Genomic DNA, 23,634 nt, shown 5'->3' with positions numbered 1-23,634 from the left:
GTTCGGCGGTTGACGTCACCGGCCTTCTAGCCATCACTGATCCATTTTTCATTTTCCATTGGTTTTGTCTTGTCTTCCTTCACATCTGGTTCCATCCCACAAATTACATGTTGTCTATTTAACCCTCTGTTTCCCCTCATGTCCTTGTTGGAGTGTCACGCCCTGACCTTAGTTATCTTTGTTTTCTTTATTATTTTGGTCCCCATCGAGGGTCCCCAGCTCTCAGTGTAAAGAAGGGGGGAGACGTCCAGAACCTAAGCTGCCATCAAGGTTAGATGCCCACCCAGACCCTCCCATATATGTTTAGGTTTGCGGCCGGGAGTCCGCACCTTTGGGGGGGTACTGTCACTGTTATTTTTATTATTTTGGCTAGGTAAGGGTGTGACAAGGGTGATATGTGTTTTTGTACTGTCTAGGGTTTTTGTATGTTTAAGGAGTTGTTCTAGTCTAGGTGTTTTTGTGTCTATGGTTGCCTAGATTGGTTCTCAATCAGAGGCAGCTGTTTATTGTTGTTTCTGTGTGCGCTTGGTGGAAAAATGAACCCGGGAGAAGGATGATTGGGTGAGAACCTGGGAGGAGATAGAGAGGTGGTCGATCGATCCAGGGAGAGTGCCAGAGCCCGCCTGGGATTCAATGGAACAGTGCGAGGAGGGATACAGGAGAATGGAGAAACGGCGACAATATAAGGGTACACGGCTAGCATGGAAGCCCGAGAGGCAGCCCCAAAGGTTTTTTGGGGAGGGAGCACACGAGGAGATTGGCTGAGTCAGGTAGGAGACCAGAGCCAATTCCTCGCGCTTACCGTGGGGAGCGTGTAACTGGTCAGGCACCGTATTATGCAGAGATGCGCACGGTGTCTCCAGTGCGCTATTCTAGCCCGGTGCGCTCTATTCCAGCTCCTCGCATTGGCCCGGGCTAGAATGGGCATCTAGCCTGGAAGGAGGGTGCCGGCTCAGCGCTTGTGGTCTCCAGTATACCTCCTTGGACCAGGATATCCTGCGCCGGGTCTGCGTATTGCGTCTCCGGTGAGTCTGCACAGCCCAGTGTGTCCTGTGCCTGCATTTGCAGGGCGAAAATAAACATCCAGCCAGGACGGGTTGTGTCAGCTCTACACTCCAGACCTCCAGTGCGCCTCCACAGTCCAGTACATCCTGTACCTGCTCCCCGCACTCGCCATGAGGTGCATGTCCCCAGCCCGGTACCATCAGTACCGGCACCACGTACCAGGCCTACAGTGCCCGGCGACAGTACCCAGTCCAGAGCGTCCGGCGGCAGTTCACCGACCGGAACCTCCAACGACGGGCCACAGACCGGAACCTCCAACGATGGGCCACAGTCCGGAACCTCCCACGACGGGCCACAGACCGGAACCTCCCACGACAGGCCACAGTCCGGGGTCTCCAGCGACGGTCCCCAGCCCGGGGTCTCCAGCGACGGTCCCCAGCCCTCAGTGTAAAGAAGGGGGGCGGCGTCCAGAACCTAAGCCGCCACCAAGGTTAGATGCCCACCCAGACCCTCCCATATATGTTTAGGTTTGCGGCCGGGAGTCTGCAAATTTGAGGGGGGGGGGGTACTGTCACGCCCTGACCTTAGTATTCTTTGTTTTCTTTATTATTTTGTTTAGGTTAGAGTGTGACAAGGGTGATATATGTTTTCCCCTGTCTAGGGTTTTTGTATGTTTATGGGGTTGTTTCTAGTCTTTTATGTTTATGGTTGCCTAGATTGGTTCTCAATCAGAGGCAGCTGTTTATCGTTGTCTCTGATTGGGGACCATATTTAGGTAGCCATATTCCTTGGGTATTTCGTGGGTAATTGTCTATGTGTAGTTGCCTGTGTCAGCACTCAGTTTATATAGCTTCACGTTCGTTTTGTTATTTTGTAAGTTTGTTTAGTGTTTCTTCGTTTTATTTAAAGAATGTATTCAAATCACGCTGCGCCTTGGTCTCCTCCTGTGTAATGTGCATGTATTATGTTGGTGTGCGACGGGTTTTGTACCCACTTTTGTATATTTTTGTTTTTGGAGTTTTATCAGCATTTATTAAACAACTCATTTTTTTACCATTTATTAAACAACTCAGTTTTTACCAAGTACATTCTCCTGCGCCTGACTTCCCTTCCACCAACACGCGCCCATTACATATATGCAACACAGGACAAGCTAGGGGGCACTATTTTTATGTTTGGAAAAATAACGTTCCCAAAGTAAACCGCCTATTTCTCAGGACCAGATGCTAGAATATGCATATAATTGACAGATGATAGAAAACACTCTAAAGTTTCCAAAACTGTCAAAATATTGTCTGTGAGTATAACAGAACGGATTTTTCAGGCGAAACCCTGAGAAAAATCAAACCAGGAAGTTGCTTCTATTTTGAAAACTCCATGTTCCATAGCCTCGCATTGCTCCATTTAAAGGGATATCAACCAGATTCCTTTTCCTATCGCTTCCTCAAGGTGTCAACAGTTTTCAGACATAGTTTCAGGCTTTTATTTTGAAGAATGAGCGTGAACGACCACATTGCATAAGTGGATAGGTGGGGGATAGGTGGGGTGAATTGTGCGCAAAAGAGAAAGGCGGCCATTGTTACTCCCGGTCCTAGTGAAAAGCCAACTGTCCCGGTTGATATATTATCGAAAGATATTTGAAAAACACCCTGAGGATTGATTATAGAAAACGTCTGACATGTTTCTGTGGACATTATGGATATAATTTGGAATTTTTGTCTGCGTTGTCTTTCTGGTGGATTCCTGGGCATAACGCACCAAACTAACGGAGGTATTTGGATATAAAAAATATCTTTATGGAACAAAAGGAACATTTGTTGTCTAACTGGGAGTCTCATGAGTGAAAACATCCGAAGATCATCAAAGGTAAACTATTAATTTGATTGCTTTTCTGAATTTCGTGACCAAGTTACCTGATGCTAAGTGTACTTATTGTTTAGTCGAGCGATCGATAAACTTACACAAATGCTTGTATTGCTTTCGCTGTAAAGCATAATTTAAAAATCTGAGACTACAGGTGGATTAACAAAAGGCTAAGCTGTGTTTTGCTATATTGCACTTGTGATTTCATGAATATGAATATTTTCTAGTAATATTATTTGACTGGGGCGCTATGCTATTCAGCGTTGCTGATGACAATTATCCCGGATCCAGTATGGGTGGTTCAGAGAGGTAGTAATATCATCAACCATGTGTAGTTAACTAGTAATTATGTGAAGATTAATATTTTTTTTATGTGTTAAGTTTAATGCTAGCTAGCACCTTACCTTGGCTCCTTGCTGCACTCACGTAACAGGTGATCATCCTGCCACGCAGTTTCGTCATGGAATGCAATGTAATCGGCCATAATCCGCATCCATAAATGCTGATTACCGATTGTTATGAATAATTGAAATTGGCCATAAGCAGCGGCTTAGACCGCTGAAACACCCCTGGTGACATGAGGAATATTTTAACCGGTGTGCTGGTTTTTGCATCACTGATTATTTGGACTAATCACGATTTTGTGGCGGTGTACCTACATGTACACCTTTTGACTTTCGGAAAGGGGAGGGCTTAATTCGGCCCATAGACTTGGCTGAGATGATATCAGAGGAGTGGGTGTGGACTCCAAAGAGGATGGTTCCACCACTTGCACTAGGCCAAACTGTGTCTGTCTGTCTTGTCCTGATCCCTGACTCTCTCTGGGCCCACCGCTATTTTTAACCCTCAGAAAATCACCCTCAGCATTTTTGTACATCCCCAACCAGATGTTTATTGCTTGTCATTCACACATGTCAGGGCTTTCATGTTGTCCTTCCCACTGAGGGGAAGGGAGGGATAGGGAGAGAGTGAGCATGCCCTTGTGGTGATGATGTACTAGCTGGTGTATACACTGAGTATATAAAACATTAGGAACACCTTCCTAATATTGAGTTGCACCCCCTTTTGCCCTCATAACAGCCTCAATTTGTTGGGACATGGACTCTAAAAGGTGTTGAAAGCGTTCCACAGGTCAACAATTCCTTCGACCCCACAGGTCAACTGCTTCCCGCAATTGTGTCAAGTTTGCTGGATGTCCTTTGGGTGGTTGACTATTCTTGATACACACGGTAAACTGTTGAGTGTGAAAAACCCAGCAGCGTTGCAGTTCTTGACACAAACCTGTGCGCCTGGCACCTACTACCATACCCCGTTCAAAGGCACTTCCATGTTTTGTCTTGCCCAACCTCTGAATGGCACACATACACAATCCATGTCGCCAATTGTCTCAAGGCATTAAAGTCCTTCTTTAAGCTGTCTCCTCACCTTAAACTTCACTGTTTGAAATGGATTTAACATGTGAAATTAATAAGGGATCATATCTTTCATCTGGTCAGTCTATGTCATGGAAAGAGCAGGTGTCCTTAATTTTTTGTATATAGTGTAGGAGGTATAATAAGAACTGGAGCCTGCATTCAAGATGTCCGCCCGTTGTTTGCAAGATAATGTACTCGCGTTCGCATATGCCGATTCATGGACCGTCTATATACGGGTTGCATCCGGTTTATTCGGACCAACATCACATGCGCATTAGCACTTGGGAGCTGCAACGACATCATCACATCATCCAAAAACTAGGCAGACGTTAGATACATTTTTAAGGTTGATATCTGTGAATGATGAAGAAAAATAATCTGCCTCCGCAACAGTTACAATTCATTGGATGTTTTGTTCACAAAGATGATGAATAAAGTGTCTTATTAGGAATTTTCTAGTCTGACTCTGGGCTGAGCGTCAGTTGAACTGCAGTACCGAAGCAAAACTGTAGGAGCAGTCGAGACCATGCTTCTCGACCAGAACCCTGGTCCCTTGATATAGACGGGGAAATACACCCTGTCTTTTGATCTGGTGTAAGCAGAAGTCGTCTTTGTAATGTCAAACTGATTTGCTTTCATGGAGGACTGGCCTGAATTGTGAGGATGACCATGGTTGGCTTTTGACAAACAAAAAAATATTCCTCATGTCGTACTCCGGTGGAAGAAGTTTGATCCAAATTGGATGTTGATACTTTACCGTATTTATTGAATATTACAATAATCCTATAAATGTAAATTGCCAATTTGGGTGCAATCAATTATCTTAATTTCTCCAAGATGAAATTACATTTCAACAAAATAATGTTTCAGGAATGCTAATCTTACCAATTTCATAGCAATCTGAGATGGTGGGTGTCGTGGCTTGCTGAAATGACATGGGAATGCCTGTAGTAAGATGGTCTGATGCCTCTTTCTCAATGCGTCTTTCTGCGATTCCTCGCTCTTATCTCCTTGCCTCCTGTTTAACCGTATTGGAGAAGGTCCAATGTCCCTCTATGCAGAACTTCTCATCAAATGCCTTTTGTAAAGGAGGTTAGGAGAGAGGATATAAAGAATCGCGGAAAGATAAATTTATAAAGTTCTTGTGTCAACGTCTGGACAGTCATTTCAGGCATTTCATGTTGTGGGGGTGTTTTTCGACAGTACCTACTGGAGAGCGCATTGCAGAAATGATTGGTGATTAGGCCTAGATGCAAAGTGTGGGTACCATCACTATGCCTGCCTCTCTCTCTTTCTCCCTTCCCTCTATCTCCTCTCTCTCGCCTCTTCTTTCTCTGTGTCAGTTTGCATACCTTTTATTTTGAAGAGGAGTAAATACTTATATTGGGTATACAACCTCTACCTCCCCCTCTCCCCCCTTTTCTCTACTTCTTCCCTCCCCAGACCCCTATGAACCAGGCGTCCACGCGTTCTCACTGCATCTTCACCATGCACGTGTGTGGCCGTGAGCCCGGCTCGGTCACCGTGCAGCGTTCCAAGCTACATCTGGTGGACCTGGCGGGCTCGGAGCGGGTGGGCAAGACAGGCGTGTGTGGGCAGCTGCTCACGGAGGCCAAGTACATCAACCTGTCACTGCACTACCTGGAGCAGGTCAGAGTTCAGAGGTCACATGGGGTTTAAATAGGGAGGGGAACAAGGTCATACAAGGGGGAGAGCAGAGAGGAGGAGGAGGGTTGTTGTGGGTTTTACGCATACTCCCTCACAGACATAGAAGATGTGTCCAGGTGTCATAAAAAAGTACCTTGCCATTCTACTATGTTTGATGTCATCCTTCTGAATGAACCTTAAATCTCTGAACAATTCATAGTTGGAGTATTTCTGTCCATCAGCCGAAATGCTTGTTTTTGCACTTGTTGAATGAATAAAATGAATAAAATAGCATAAAAGAATGCGGAACCTGTATACATCTGATCTAGTACTCAAATTCCTCTTTGTCTTCCCCTTTCTTCCCTCTCTCTGAGTCAGGTCATCATTGCTCTCTCAGAGAAGAACCGCTTGCACATTCCCTACCGAAATTCCATGATGACATCGGTGCTGCGGGACAGCCTGGGAGGGAACTGCATGACCACCATGATCGCCACTGTGTCTGTGGACAAGAGAAATGTTGATGTAAGTGTTCCCTATTCACCATGGGCCAAATCCTATAGTTTGTAACCAGCGAACATTTGGTGCAAATCTCCCATTGACATTAAAGACCCAATTCTTTATTCTGAAAAGCGTCTGCACCTTTAATGCATGATTTATAGAAGTCGAACTTTTGGATTTCAAGTTAGGTTGTGGAAAAAAACATGGAAACAATTGGGTAAACGAGGGACAACAAAATGACAATGCCTTGCAACATTTACCCTGAGCTAACTCTGCAGACTACTGGGTGATTTGAAAAGTCATAGTCAATCAATCAATAATATAATAATACTTTTACCAAAAATGTTAATCTATAATTTACAATCTGTAGAAACTCTGAGAATAGAAAGGTTATTTTGTGAAACATCACAGAACATTTGAAAAATATATGGCTAATAGAAATCCAATATGGATGGTGTTAAGAGATATAGATGGGAGGGGTTGAATGGAGCTGAAGGGCAGGACTAATAACAACAAGATAACTAATGTAAAATGTATATTGGTTCAGAACGTTTGTGAAACAGCACAGTTAAAAAATATATGGCAACTTGAAATCAAACTGGATAGTCTTCAGAAATAGATTGGAGCGGTTGAAGGTAGCGGAAGGACAGGAGTAAAAACAAACAAAAGATAACAATTGTAAAATAGATTGTGTCCTTTAAATGTATATAGTATGCATAAGCTGGAAGTAAGTGTTGTTGTTCATTAGTTTACTCCAATTAGGGGAGGGGTGGTATGGTTTGTGGAAAATTGTAAAGGAAAATATATTTACATTTATAAAAACCTGTTTTCGCTTGGACATTATTGTTTATTGTGTGTAGATTGCTGAAAAAATTATAATTATAATCTCATTTTAGAATAAGGCTGTAACGTAACAAAATGTGGACAAAGTCAAGGGATCTGAATATATTTCCTTTTTTTATGGGGGTTTGGAAATGATGTAGACCATTACGATGATACAAGTTACAATCTATCTACAATATTAAAGCTGATCTACCCCCCCCCACACAAAAAAAAAATATAACAATGCTTCCATCTACAGAGCATAGTATTTATGACCTTAAATGCTGTCGCAGGGACAGTTTTTGTCTTTAGTTGGATGGGGTTAAGATCAAGTCTGTGTTAGGGAAAGCTGATCTTGAATTATTTGTTTAGTTCATTAAGGAACTGTAATTGGAAATGAGGAAATTAATAGCCATCCAGATTCAACTATCTCAACTCATCTCTCTCTTTCCCCCCTCTCTTCCTCTCCTCTTTCCTCCGTCTATCAGGAATCCATCTCCACATGTCGCTTTGCCCAGCGGGTCGCTCTGATCAGGAACGAGGCTCTGCTGAATGAAGAGATGGACCCTGCCCTGGTCTGTCTGTCCGTTCATCCGTCTGTCTCTCAGTATTTGTCTGGCTTTCTGTCTGTATGTCCACCCATTCGTTAGCCTGCCTGTCACTGTTGGCCTTGTCTGTCCATACATTCTTACATTTGTCCATCCTTACATTTGTCCTTCCTTATGTTTGTCCATCTGGTGTGTCCTCTCCTGGCCTCCGTCACCCAGGATGAGTCTCCCCCCTTCCTCGTCTGTGTTGTATTTAGACTGTTGCACAGGGCTGTTTGTGTTCTAGCGCTGTGTGTATGCTAGAACACATTTTTCAGCCCAATACCTCAAGTCACAGCCTTTTCTTTGGATATAGCCAGTTGGAGAACGAACATACTACCGCGTGTGTACACATTAAAACACACACGCGCACACACACACACACACACACACACACACACACACACACACACACACACACACACACACACACACACACACACACACAGGCTTGCCGCTTGATGAAGATTAATTAGAGGCCATATTTTCTGGTGGTGCTGTTTCAATGACAAACAGATGTATGAAAAGAGACAATGTGTGCTCATTGATTGCTTTTCGAAAAACCTTGAGGGGATATTTTGGTGCTCCAAGTAAAAAAAAAAAAATGTACAGAATTATATAGCAATTCAAGTCTTCTTTCTGTGGAAACAGTAGGTCAATTGGGGTACTGTGGATGATCTGTGCTCCCCCCACAACCTTGAAACTATAAGTATATTTTCAACCCTCTCTTTCTCTCATTTCCTTCTCTTCCCCCTCCTTCCCTGTTTCTCGCTCTCTATTTTGCCCCTGTGCTTAAAACAATGACGTCAATTATGCATCTTTAAATAGGCATATCTGTTGGCAGACCCGGTTGTCTCTTCATAGGCGTCTGCACCCTGCCTAAAGGACAAACCTGGAGGAAACACTGACCATGATATCCCCTCCTGTATGCTATGAGGATATAGCTGTGTGTATTATTGTACGGGGCTGGCATTACCAAACCCTGCAGAGGTATTTTTAAGAGAGTCTGCGGCTGTCCGTTAATTGAGCTGGTGTCTGGGCTGGCTGGTTTAAGTTGAGTAGTAGCTGCCCTTTCAGCTCTGGGTAGTAGTGTACTACTCTGCAGGTCTTTTCTCCAGAGAAAGCTTTCTCACTCACTCACTCACTGGAAACACTCACTCACTGGAAACACTCACTCACTGGACACACTCACTCACTGGACACTCACTGGACTCACTCACTCACTGGACACACTCACTCAATGGACTCACTCATTCACCGGACACTCACTCACTCACTCACTCACTCACTCACTCACTGGACTCACTCACACACTCACTGGACTCACTCACTCACTCACTCACTGGACACACTCACTCACTGGACTCACTCACTCACTGGACTCACTCACTCAATGGACTCACTCACTCACTTACTCACTGGACACTCACTCACCCACTGGACACACTCAGTCACTCACTCACTGGACACACTCACTCACTGGACTCACTCACTCACTGGACTCACTCACTCACTGGACACACTCACTCACTGGACACACTCACTGTACTCACTCACTCACTGGACTCACTCACTCACTGGATTCACTCACTCAATGGACTCACTCACTCACTCACTCACTCACTCACTCACTCACTGGACACACTCACTCACTGGACTCACTCACTCACTGGACTCACTCACTCACTGGACACACTCACTCACTGGACACACTCACTGTACTCACTCACTCACTGGACTCACTCACTCACTGGATTCACTCACTCAATGGACTCACTCACTCACTCACTCACTCACTCACTCACTCACTGGACTCACTCACTCACTGGACTCACTCACTGGACTCACTGGACTCACTCACTCACTGGACTCACTCACTGGACACACTCACTCACTCACTGGACACACTCACTCACTGGACACACTCACTGTACTCACTCACTCACTGGACTCACTCACTCACTGGACTCACTCACTCAATGGACTCACTCACTCAATGGACACACACACTCACTCACTGGATTCACTCACTCACTGGACTCACTCACTCACTCACTCACTCACTCACTGGACTCACTCACTCACTGGACTCACTCACTCACTGGACTCACTCACTGGACACACTCACTCACTCACTGGACACACTCACTCACTGGACACACTCACTCACTGGACTCACTCACTCACTCACTCACTCACTCACTCACTCACTCACTCACTGGACACAGTCACTGGACTCACTCACTCACTCACTGGACTCACTCAGTCACTCACTGGACTCACTCACTCACTCACACACTGGACTCACTCACTCACTCACTGGACACACTCACTCACGGGACTCACTGGACTCACTCACGGGACACACTCACTTACTCACTTACTTACTCACTTACTGGACACATTCACTCACTCACTGGACACACACACACTCACCCACTCATTCACTCACTCACACACTGGACTCACTCACTCACTCACTCACTGGACACACTCACTCACTCACTCACGGGACACACTCACTTACTCACTTACTGGACACACTCACTCATTCACTGGACACACTCACTCACTCACTCACTGGACACAGTCACTCACTCACTCACTGGACACAGTCCACAGTCACTCACTCACTGGACTCACTCACTCAATGGACTCACTCACTCACTGGACTCACTCACTCACTCACTCACTGGATTCACTCACTCACTGGACACACTCACTCACTCACTCACTCGCTCACTGGACACACTCACTAACTCATTCACTGGATACACTCACTCACTGGACTCACTCACTCATTCACTCACACACTGGACTCACTCACTTACTTACTGGACACTCACTCACCCACTGGACACACTCAGTCACTCACCCACCGGACACACTCAGTCACTCACTCACTGGACTCACTCACTCACTGGACACACTCACTGACTGGACACACTCACTGTACTCACTCACTCACTCACTGGACTCACTCACTCACTCACTCAATGGACTCACTCACTCAATGGACACACACACTCACTCACTGGATTCACTCACTCACTTACTCACTGGACACACTCACTCACTGGACTAACTGGACTCACTCACTGGACACACTCACTGTACTCACTCACTCACTGGACTCACTCACTCACTGGACTCACTCACTCACTGGACTCACTCACTCAATAGACTCACTCACTCAATGGACACACACACTCACTCACTGGACTCACTCACTCACTCACTCACTCACTGGACTCACTCACTGGACTCACTCACTCACTCACTGGACTCACTCACTGGACACACTCACTGGACACACTCACTCACTCACTGGACACACTCACTCACTCACTGGACACACTCACTCACTGGACACACTCACTCACTGGACACACTCACTCACTGGACTCACTCACCCACCACACTCACTCACTGGACTCACTCACTCACTCACTCACTCACTCACTCACTCACTCACTGGACACAGTCACTGGACTCACTCACTCACTCACTGGACTCACTCAGTCACTCACTGGACTCACTCACTCACTCACACACTGGACTCACTCACTCACTCACTGGACACACTCACTCACGGGACTCACTGGACTCACTCACGGGACACACTCACTTACTCACTTACTTACTCACTTACTGGACACATTCACTCACTCACTGGACACACACACACTCACCCACTCATTCACTCACTCACACACTGGACTCACTCACTCACTCACTCACTGGACACACTCACTCACTCACTCACGGGACACACTCACTTACTCACTTACTGGACACACTCACTCATTCACTGGACACACTCACTCACTCACTCACTGGACACAGTCACTCACTCACTCACTGGACACAGTCCACAGTCACTCACTCACTGGACTCACTCACTCAATGGACTCACTCACTCACTGGACTCACTCACTCACTCACTCACTGGATTCACTCACTCACTGGACACACTCACTCACTGGACACACTCACTCACTCACTCACTCGCTCACTGGACACACTCACTAACTCATTCACTGGATACACTCACTCACTGGACTCACTCACTCATTCACTCACACACTGGACTCACTCACTTACTTACTGGACACTCACTCACCCACTGGACACACTCAGTCACTCACCCACTGGACACACTCAGTCACTCACTCACTGGACTCACTCACTCACTGGACACACTCACTGACTGGACACACTCACTGTACTCACTCACTCACTCACTGGACTCACTCACTCACTCACTCAATGGACTCACTCACTCAATGGACACACACACTCACTCACTGGATTCACTCACTCACTTACTCACTGGACACACTCACTCACTGGACTAACTGGACTCACTCACTGGACACACTCACTGTACTCACTCACTCACTGGACTCACTCACTCACTGGACTCACTCACTCAATAGACTCACTCACTCAATGGACACACACACTCACTCACTGGACTCACTCACTCACTCACTCACTCACTGGACTCACTCACTGGACTCACTCACTCACTCACTGGACTCACTCACTGGACACACTCACTGGACACACTCACTCACTCACTGGACACACTCACTCACTCACTGGACACACTCACTCACTGGACACACTCACTCACTGGACACACTCACTCACTGGACTCACTCACTCACTGGACACAGTCACTGGACTCACTCACTCACTCACTGGACTCACTCACTGGACTCACTCACTCACTGGACACACTCACTCACTGGACTCACTCACTGTACTCACTCACTCACTGGACTCACTCACTCACTGGACTCACTCACTCAATGGACTCACTCACTCAATGGACACACACACTCACTCACTGGATTCACTCACTCACTGGACTCACTCACTCACTCACTCACTCACTCACTGGACTCACTCACTGGACACACTCACTCACTCACTGGACACACTCACTCACTCACTGGACACACTCACTCACTGGACACACTCACTCACTGGACACACTCACTCACTGGACACACTCACTCACTCACTCACTCACTCACTCACTGGACACAGTCACTGGACTCACTCACTCACTCACTGGACTCACTCACTCACTCACTGGACTCACTCACTCACTCACACACTGGACTCACTCACTCACTCACTGGACACACTCACTCACGGGACTCACTGGACTCACTCACGGGACACACTCACTTACTCACTTACTTACTCACTTACTGGACACATTCACTCACTCACTGGACACATACACACTCACCCACTCATTCACTCACTCACACACTGGACTCACTCACTCACTCACTGGACACACTCACTCACTCACGGGACACACTCACTTACTCACTTACTGGACACACTCACTCATTCACTGGACACACTCACTCACTCACTCACTGGACACAGTCACTCACTCACTCACTGGACACAGTCCACAGTCACTCACTCACTGGACTCACTCACTCAATGGACTCACTCACTCACTGGACTCACTCACTCACTCACTCACTGGATTCACTCACTCACTGGACACACTCACTCACTGGACACACTCACTCACTCACTCGCTCACTGGACACACTCACTCACTCACTCACTGGACACAGTCACTCACTCACTCACTGGACACAGTCCACAGTCACTCACTCACTGGACTCACTCACTCACTGGATTCACTCACTCACTCACTGGACACACTCACTCACTGGACTCACTGGACTCACTCACTGGACACACTCACTGTACTCACTCACTCACTGGACTCACTCACTCACTGGACTCACTCACTCACTGGACTCACTCACTCAATAGACTCACTCACTCAATGGACTCACTCACTCAATGGACACACACACTCACTCACTGGACTCACTCACTCACTCACTCACTCACTGGACTCACTCACTCGCTCACTGGACTCACTCACTCACTCACTGGACTCACTCACTGGACACACTCACTGGACACACTCACTCACTCACTGGACACACTCACTCACTCACTGGACACACTCACTCACTCACTGGACACACTCACTCACTGGACACACTCACTCACTGGACACAGTCACTGGACTCACTCACTCACTCACTGGACTCACTCACTCACTCACTCACTGGATTCACTCACTCACTGGACACACTCACTCACTGGACACACTCACGCACTCACTCACTCACTCACTCATTCGCTCACTGGACACACTCACTCACTCACTCACTGGACACAGTCACTCACTCACTCACTGGACACAGTCCACAGTCACTCACTCACTGGACTCACTCACTCAATGGACTCACTCACTCACCCACTGGACACACTCAGTCTCTCACTCACTGGACACACTCACTCACTGGACTCACTCACTCACTGGACTCACTCACTCACTGGACTCACTCACTCAATGGACACACTCACTCACTGGACACACTCACTTTACTCACTCACTCACTGGTCTCACTCACTCACTGGACTCACTCACTCACTATTTGGACTCACTCACTCAATGGACACACACACTCACTCACTGGATTCACTCACTCACTCACTCACTGGACACACTCACTCACTGGACTCACTGGACTCACTCACTGGACACACTCACTCACTCACTCACTGGACTCACTCACTCACTGGACTCACTCACTCACTGGACTCACTCACTCAATAGACTCACTCACTCAATGGACTCACTCACTCAATGGACACACACACTCACTCACTGGACTCACTCACTCACTCACTCACTCACTCACTGGACTCCCTCACTCACTCACTGGACTCACTCACTCACTCACTGGACTCACTCACTGGACACACTCACTGGACACACTCACTCACTCACTGGACACACACACACTCACTCACTGGACACACTCACTCACTGGACACACTCACTCACTGGACACACTCACTCACTGGACTCACTCACTCACTCACTGGACTCACTCACTGGACTCACTCACTGGACACACTCACTCACTCACTGGACACACTCACTCACTCACTGGACTCACTCACTCACTGGACACACTCACTCACTGGACTCACTCACTCACTCACTGGACACAGTCACTGGACTCACTCACTCACTCACTGGACTCACTCACTCACTCACTGGACTCACTCACTCACTCACTCACTCACTCACTGGACACACTCACTCACGGGACTCACTCACTCACGGGACTCACTCACTCACTCACGGGACACACTCACTTACTCACTTACTGGACACACTCACTCATTCACTGGACACACTCACTCACTCACTCACTGGACACAGTCACTCACTCACTCACTGGACACAGTCCACAGTCACTCACTCACTGGACTCACTCACTCAATGGACTCACTCACTCACTGGACTCACTCACTCACTGGATTCACTCACTCACTGGACACACTCACTCACTGGACACACTCACTCACTCACTCACTCGCTCACTGGACTCACTCACTCACTCATTCACTGGACACACTCTCTCACTGGACTCACTCACTCACTCACACACTGGACTCACTCACTTACTCACTGGACACTCACTCACCCACTGGACACACTCAGTCACTCACCCACTGGACACACTCAGTCACTCACTCACTGGACACACTCACTCACTGGACTCACTCACTCACTGGACACACTCACTCACTGGACTCACTCACTCACTGGACTCACTCACTCACTGGACACACTCACTCACTGGACACAGTCCACAGTCACTCACTCACTGGACTCACTCACTCAATGGACTCACTCACTCACCCACTGGACACACTCAGTCACTCACTCACTGGACACACTCACTCACTGGACTCACTCACTCACTGGACTCACTCACTCACTGGACTCACTCACTCAATGGACACACTCACTCACTGGACACACTCACTTTACTCACTCACTCACTGGACTCACTCACTCACTGGACTCACTCACTCACTCATTGGACTCACTCACTCAATGGACACACACACTCACTCACTGGATTCACTCACTCACTCACTCACTGGACACACTCACTCACTGGACTCACTGGACTCACTCACTGGACACACTCACTCACTCACTCACTGGACTCACTCACTCACTGGACTCACTCACTCACTGGACTCACTCACTCAATAGACTCACTCACTCAATGGACTCACTCACTCAATGGACACACACACTCACTCACTGGACTCACTCACTCACTCACTCACTCACTCACTGGACTCACTCACTCACTCACTGGACTCACTCACTCACTCACTGGACTCACTCACTGGACACACTCACTGGACACACTCACTCACTCACTGGACACACACACACTCACTCACTGGACACACTCACTCACTGGACACACTCACTCACTGGACACACTCACTCACTGGACTCACTCACTCACTCACTGGACTCACTCACTGGACTCACTCACTGGACACACTCACTCACTCACTGGACACACTCACTCACTCACTGGACTCACTCACTCACTGGACACACTCACTCACTGGACTCACTCACTCACTCACTGGACACAGTCACTGGACTCACTCACTCACTCACTGGACTCACTCACTCACTCACTCACTCACTCACTCACTGGACACACTCACTCACGGGACTCACTCACTCACTCACGGGACACACTCACTTACTCACTTACTGGACACACTCACTCATTCACTGGACACACTCACTCACTCACTCACTGGACACAGTCACTCACTCACTCACTGGACACAGTCCACAGTCACTCACTCACTGGACTCACTCACTCAATGGACTCACTCACTCACTGGACTCACTCACTCACTGGATTCACTCACTCACTGGACACACTCACTCACTGGACACACTCACTCACTCACTCACTCGCTCACTGGACTCACTCACTCACTCATTCACTGGACACACTCTCTCACTGGACTCACTCACTCACTCACACACTGGACTCACTCACTTACTCACTGGACACTCACTCACCCACTGGACACACTCAGTCACTCACCCACTGGACACACTCAGTCACTCACTCACTGGACACACTCACTCACTCACTCGCTCACTGGACTCACTCACTCACTCATTCACTGGACACACTCTCTCACTGGACTCACTCACTCACTCACACACTGGACTCACTCACTTACTCACTGGACACTCACTCACCCACTGGACACACTCAGTCACTCACCCACTGGACACACTCAGTCACTCACTCACTGGACACACTCACTCACTGGACTCACTCACTCACTGGACACACTCACTCACTGGACTCACTCACTCACTGGACTCACTCACTCACTGGACACACTCACTCACTGGACACACTCACTGTACTCACTCACTCACTGGATTCACTCACTCAATGGATTCACTCACTCAATGGACACACACACTCACTCACTGGATTCACTCACTCACTCACTCACTCACTCACTCACTCACTCACTCACTCACTCACTGGACACACTCACTCACTGGACTCACTCACTCACTGGACTCACTCACTCAATGGACTCACTCACTCAATGGACACACACACTCACTCACTGGATTCACTCACTCACTGGACTCACTCACTCACTCACTCACTCACTCACTCACTGGACTCACTCACTCACTCACTGGACTCACTCACTCACTCACTGGACTCACTCACTGGACACACTCACTCACTCACTGGACTCACTCACTCACTCACTGGACTCACTCACTGGACACACTCACTCACTCACTGGACACACTCACTCACTCACTGGACACACTCACTCACTCACTGGACACACTCACTCACTGGACACACTCACTCACTGGACACACTCACTCACTGGATTCACTCACTCACTCACTGGACACAGTCACTGGACTCACTCACTCACTCACTCACTGGACTCACTCACTCACTCACTGGACTCATTCATTTAAGCCCCCTTGATCTTGAGTGCAAACACGCCTGTGCACACCAATACATCCCTCCCCCTCCATTCTGTCTCTCCCCTCCCCGCTCTCTGTTTTGTCACTCCTCCCTGTCACTCACTCACTCACTCACTCACTCACTCACTCACTCACTCACTCACTCACTCACTCACACACTGGACTCACTCACTCACTGGACACACTCACTCACGGGACTCACTGGACTCACTCACAGGACACACTCACGTACTCACTTACTGGACACATTCACTCACTCACTGGACACACACACACTCACCCACTCATTCACTCACTCACACACTGGACTCACTCACTCACTCACTCACTCACTCACTCACTCACTCACTGGACACACTCACTCACGGGACTCACTCACTCACTCACTCACTCATGGGACACACTCACTTACTCACTTACTGGACACACTCACTCATTCACTGGACACACTCACTCACTCACTGGACACAGTCACTCACTCACTCACTGGACACAGTCACTCACTCACTGGACTCACTCACTCAATGGACTCACTCACTGGACTCACTCACTCACTCACTCGATTCACTCACTCACTGGACACACTCACTCACTGGACATACTCTCTCACTCAGTCACTCAGTCACTCACTCACTCACTCACTCACTCACTCACTCACTCACTCGCTCACTGGACTCACTCACTCACTCATTCACTGGACACACTCTCTCACTGGACTCACTCACTCACTCACACACTGGACTCACTCACTTACTCACTGGACACTCACTCACCCACTGGACACACTCACTTACTCACCCACTGGACACACTCAGTCACTCACTCACTGGACACACTCACTCACTGGACTCACTCACTCACTGGACACACTCACTCACTGGACTCACTCACTCACTGGACTCACTCACTCACTGGACACACTCACTCACTGGACACACTCACTGTACTCACTCACTCACTGGATTCACTCACTCAATGGATTCACTCACTCAATGGACACACACACTCACTCACTGGATTCACTCACTCACTCACTCACTCACTCACTGGACTCATTCATTTAAGCCCCCTTGATCTTGAGTGCAAACACGCCTGTGCACACCAATACATCCCTCCCCCTCCATTCTGTCTCTCCCCTCCCCGCTCTCTGTTTTGTCACTCCTCCCTGTCACTCACTCACTCACTCACTCACTCACTCACTCACTCACTCACTCACTCACACACTGGACTCACTCACTCACTGGACACACTCACTCACGGGACTCACTGGACTCACTCACAGGACACACTCACGTACTCACTTACTGGACACATTCACTCACTCACTGGACACACACACACTCACCCACTCATTCACTCACTCACACACTGGACTCACTCACTCACTCACTCACTCACTCACTCACTGGACACACTCACTCACGGGACTCACTCACTCACTCACTCACTCATGGGACACACTCACTTACTCACTTACTGGACACACTCACTCATTCACTGGACACACTCACTCACTCACTCACTCACTGGACACAGTCACTCACTCACTCACTGGACACAGTCACTCACTCACTGGACTCACTCACTCAATGGACTCACTCACTGGACTCACTCACTCACTCACTCGATTCACTCACTCACTGGACACACTCACTCACTGGACATACTCTCTCACTCAGTCACTCAGTCAGTCACTCAGTCAGTCACTCACTCACTCACTCACTCACTCACTCACTCACTCACTCACTCACTCACTCACTCACTCACTCACTCACTCGCTCACTGGACACACTCACTCACTCATTCACTGGACACACTCACTCACTGGACTCACTCACTCACTCACACACTGGACTCACTCACTCACTCACTGGACACACTCACTCACGGGACTCACTCACTCACTCACGGGACACACTCACTTACTCACTTACTGGACACACTCACTCACTCACTGGACACTCACTCACTCACTCACTGGACACACACACACACACACACACACACACAGTGGTGAAATAAAGGTTGTAGTGGATTTTGCCTTGCAGATGATCAGAATGTTGTAATTTGTGTTGGTTTAGAGCTACCTTTTTGGCCCTACTCTGTCCCTGCAGACACGTTGCAAGTTGGACTCTCCTATCTGTTAAGTGCAGTTATACCTTGTGGGGAACAACCTGCTTTTGTACAGTTGACAGTTTTGTACAGTTCAATGTATTTTAGTGAAGGGGAGGAACCCAGGATTTACTAGGGGATAATTGAAAGGCACACATTTTGGTGTTGGAAATGGTGGGCTGTGAGTTGGAGAAAGCAGGACAGTTTAGACAGTAACTTTGGCAACCCAATACCAAATCTTATGTAAGTGATATTTGGACTAATGCAAGTGGTGGATCCTCTTTGGTTGCAGATAAGTCCATTCCCCCATCGTGCTGACTGGTGAGAGCCAAGAATAGTAGGGTCCACATTGAGAATTAAGTTAAGGTTAAGTTAATGCCTTCAGAAATTATTCATACCCCTTGACTTATTCCACATTTAGTTGTGTTTATAGCATGAATTCAAAATGGATTCAAAATGTTTTTATACATCTCACCCATCAACACAAAATACGCCATCATGACATCTTTATATAATTTTTTTGCCAATGTATTGTAAATAAAATACAAAATGGATACAAAATGTTTTTTACATCTCACCCATCAACACAAAATACTCCATGACATTTTTTGCCACTCTATTGAAAATAAAATACAGAAAATTACTGTAATTTACATAAGTATTCACACACCTTAGTGTGTTAGAATACATAGAATACACATGTTAGAATCACCTTTTGGCTTCGATTATAGCTGTGAGTCTTTCTGGATAAGAGCTTTCCATACCTGGATTGTGCAATATTGGCCCATTATTATGTTCAAAATTCCTCAAGTTCTGTCATATTGGATGTTGATCATTGCTAGAAAACCATTTTCAGGTCTTGCCATAGATTTTCAGTGTATATTTGGCCTTGTGTTTTAGGTTAAGGTGAATTAATCTTTCCTCTAGGATTTTGCCTGTGCATAGCTCCATTCCATTTCTTTTTCATCCTGAAAACTCTCCAGTTAAAGATTACAAGCATAACATGATACAGCCACCACTATGCTTGAAAATATGGAGAGTTGGAGAGCTCCAAACATAACAATTTCTATTAAGGAGAAAAAATGCTCTGCCATATTTTTTGCCCTCTGTAATGGGACTTTTTTTTAAGTCACCATTGGCCTCATGGTGAAATCCCTGAGAGGTGTCCTTAGCAAGGATGCCTGTATCTTTGTTGTGACTGGGTGTTGTCATACACCATCCAAGTATAATTAATAACTTGCTCAAAGGGATATGATAGGTCTTCTGTTTTTTTTTCTTTTTTTCCCATCTACCAATAGGTGCCCATCTTTGCGAGGCATTGGTAAATCTCCCTGGTCTTGCTGATTTAATCTGTGATTGAAATTCACTGATCGACTGGTGGACCTAACAGTATGTGTGGGGTACAAAGATAGGTAGTCATTCACAAATAATGTCAAACACTATTATTGCACACCGAGTGAGTCCATGCAACTTAGTATGTGACTTAAATACATTTTTACTCCTGAACTTATTTAGGCTTGCCATAACCAAAGGGTTGAATACTTATTGACTCAAAACATTACATTTTTTATTGATTTGTAAACATTTCAAAAAACTTAATTCCACTTTGACATTATAAGATACTGTGTGTAGACCAGTGACACAAAATCTCAATTTAATCCATTTTAAATTCAAGTTTGTGACGCAACAACATTTGACAAAAGTCACGGTGCGTACTGTCATTGTGGACATGACGTCGTCGATGCACTTATTAATGAAGCTGGTGACTGATGTGGTTAACTCCTCAATGCCATCGGATGAATCCCAGAACATATTTCAGTCTGTCTATTTCAGAAACAGTCCTGTAGCTTAGCATCTGCTTCATCTGACCACTTCCGTATTGAGCACGTCACTGGTACTTCCTCTTGGAATTGTTGCTTGTACGGCCTCCCAAATGGTGCAGTGATCTAAGGCACTGCATCGCAGTTGCTAGCTGTGCCACGAGAAATCCAGGTTCAAGTCCAGGCTCTGTCACAGCCGGCTGTGACCGGGAGACCGATGGGGCGGCGCACAATTGGCCCAGCATCGTCCGGGTTAGGGGAGGGTTTGGCCGGCAGGGATGTCCTTGTCCCATCGCGCTCTAGAGACTCCTGTGGCGGCCCGGGTGCATGCACGCTGACATCGTTGCCAGGTTCCCGGTGTTTCCTCCGACACATTGGTGTGGCTGGCTTCCGGGATTAAGCGGGCATTGTGCCAAGAAGGTTGGAGGACGCATGACTCTCGACCTTCTCCTCTCCCGAGTCCTTACAGGAGTTGCAGCGATGAAACACGACTGTAAATACCAATTTGACACCTCAAAATTGGGAAGAAAAAGGGGTAAAATATAAAAATAACTGTTGCTTGTTAGCAGGATTCAGGAGGATAGAGTTATGGTCAGATTTGCCAAATGGAGGGCTATGGATTGTAAGATGTGATATATGGTTAAACCACATGTTTAAGATCGTAGATATTTTACACATGAATATACGTGGCATGTTAAATATTATTAGACTACATTTGTAAGATCATTGAAGAGCTCTTGCACATATAAACATAATTCTATCCACTGATGCTGCAGACATACATTTCCGTTCACGTTATGTTAGCTAATCCAAGTTTATAATTTTAAAAGGCTAAATGATCATTAGAAAAGCCTTTTGCAATTATGTTAGCACAGCTGAAAACTGTTGTTCTGATTAAAGAACCAATAAAAGTGGCCTTCTTTATACTAGTTGAGTATCTGGAGCATCAGCATTTGTGGGTTCGATTACAGGCTCAAAATGGTCAGAAACAAAGAACTTTCTTCTGAAACTCGTCAATCTATTCTTGTTCTGAGAAATGAAGGCTATTCCATGCGAGAAATTGCCAAGATACTGAAAATCTCGTACCACCCTGTGTACTACTCCCTTCACAGAACAGAGCAAACTGGCTATAACTAGAATAGAAAGAGGAGTGGGAAGCCCCGGTGCACAGCTGAGCATGAGGACCAGTATATTAGTGTCTAGTTTGAAAAACTCACATGTCCTCAACTGGCAGCTTCATTAAATACTACCCGCAAAACACCAGTCTCAACGTCAACAGTGAAGATAAGATTGTCGTTTCTCTTTGTTTATTTGAGTTGATCTTGCCATAATGAAAACTTGGGCTCCCGAGTGGCGCAGCGGTCTAAGGCATCACTGGGTTGAATCTGACACCCTTGTTCAAATCCAGGCTGTATCACAATTGGCTGTGATTGGGAGTCCCATAGGAAAGCAGAGGAAAACCCTCCTCAGTCTTCTGAAAATCTAACCCTGGGATAGTTTTATTTTTCAGCGGGACAATTACAAAATGTTTTATGTCAAAGACACCTGAATGGCTTTCCAAGAGGTGTTGAGTATTTCTGAGTGGTCCAGCCTCTGTCCTCACTTACATTTGCTTCATAATTTTAGACAAAGTTTGAATATTGCTGTCCATCAATGACTCCCATCCAGATGTACTGAGCTTGAGCAAGTTTGACAAAAACAATAGATAAATATTGTCCTAAGAGTTGTGCAGAGTTAAAACTCACAATTGTCCAAGTGTTTGCCTCTTAGATTTTGACCTTTTCACTTTTCTAACTCTGTTTCCACATGATTCCCAATTCCATCCCTGGTTATAAAGCTATGTATTTTATCGATATACGTATGAGATGTGCGTTATTGGTTCTTCATGAGAGAGGATTGTGTCCAAGACAGTTTTCCCCTCTTGT

The 23,634-nt window shown here is 46.7% G+C and overlaps 1 protein-coding gene across 2 annotated transcripts in view; it reads left to right on the top strand.

The window, feature by feature from the left end:
* kif6 (kinesin family member 6) overlaps nucleotides 1–23,634 on the top strand; it is a 203,262-nt gene that overhangs the window by 49,346 nt on the left and 130,282 nt on the right. For both annotated transcript variants that reach the window (XM_020489411.2, XM_020489410.2), the window contains exons 7-9: nucleotides 5,727–5,933; nucleotides 6,309–6,452; nucleotides 7,739–7,825. In XM_020489411.2, the coding sequence (XP_020345000.1) occupies nucleotides 5,727–5,933; nucleotides 6,309–6,452; nucleotides 7,739–7,825 (438 nt within the window). The remainder of the gene's footprint in view (nucleotides 1–5,726; nucleotides 5,934–6,308; nucleotides 6,453–7,738; nucleotides 7,826–23,634) is intronic.

Source organism: Oncorhynchus kisutch, linkage group LG8 (genome assembly GCF_002021735.2).
Source record: "Oncorhynchus kisutch isolate 150728-3 linkage group LG8, Okis_V2, whole genome shotgun sequence".
NCBI lineage: Eukaryota > Metazoa > Chordata > Actinopteri > Salmoniformes > Salmonidae > Oncorhynchus > Oncorhynchus kisutch.
Note: the sequence above shows the minus strand (reverse complement) of the source record. Positions and strands in the feature narration are given on the sequence as shown.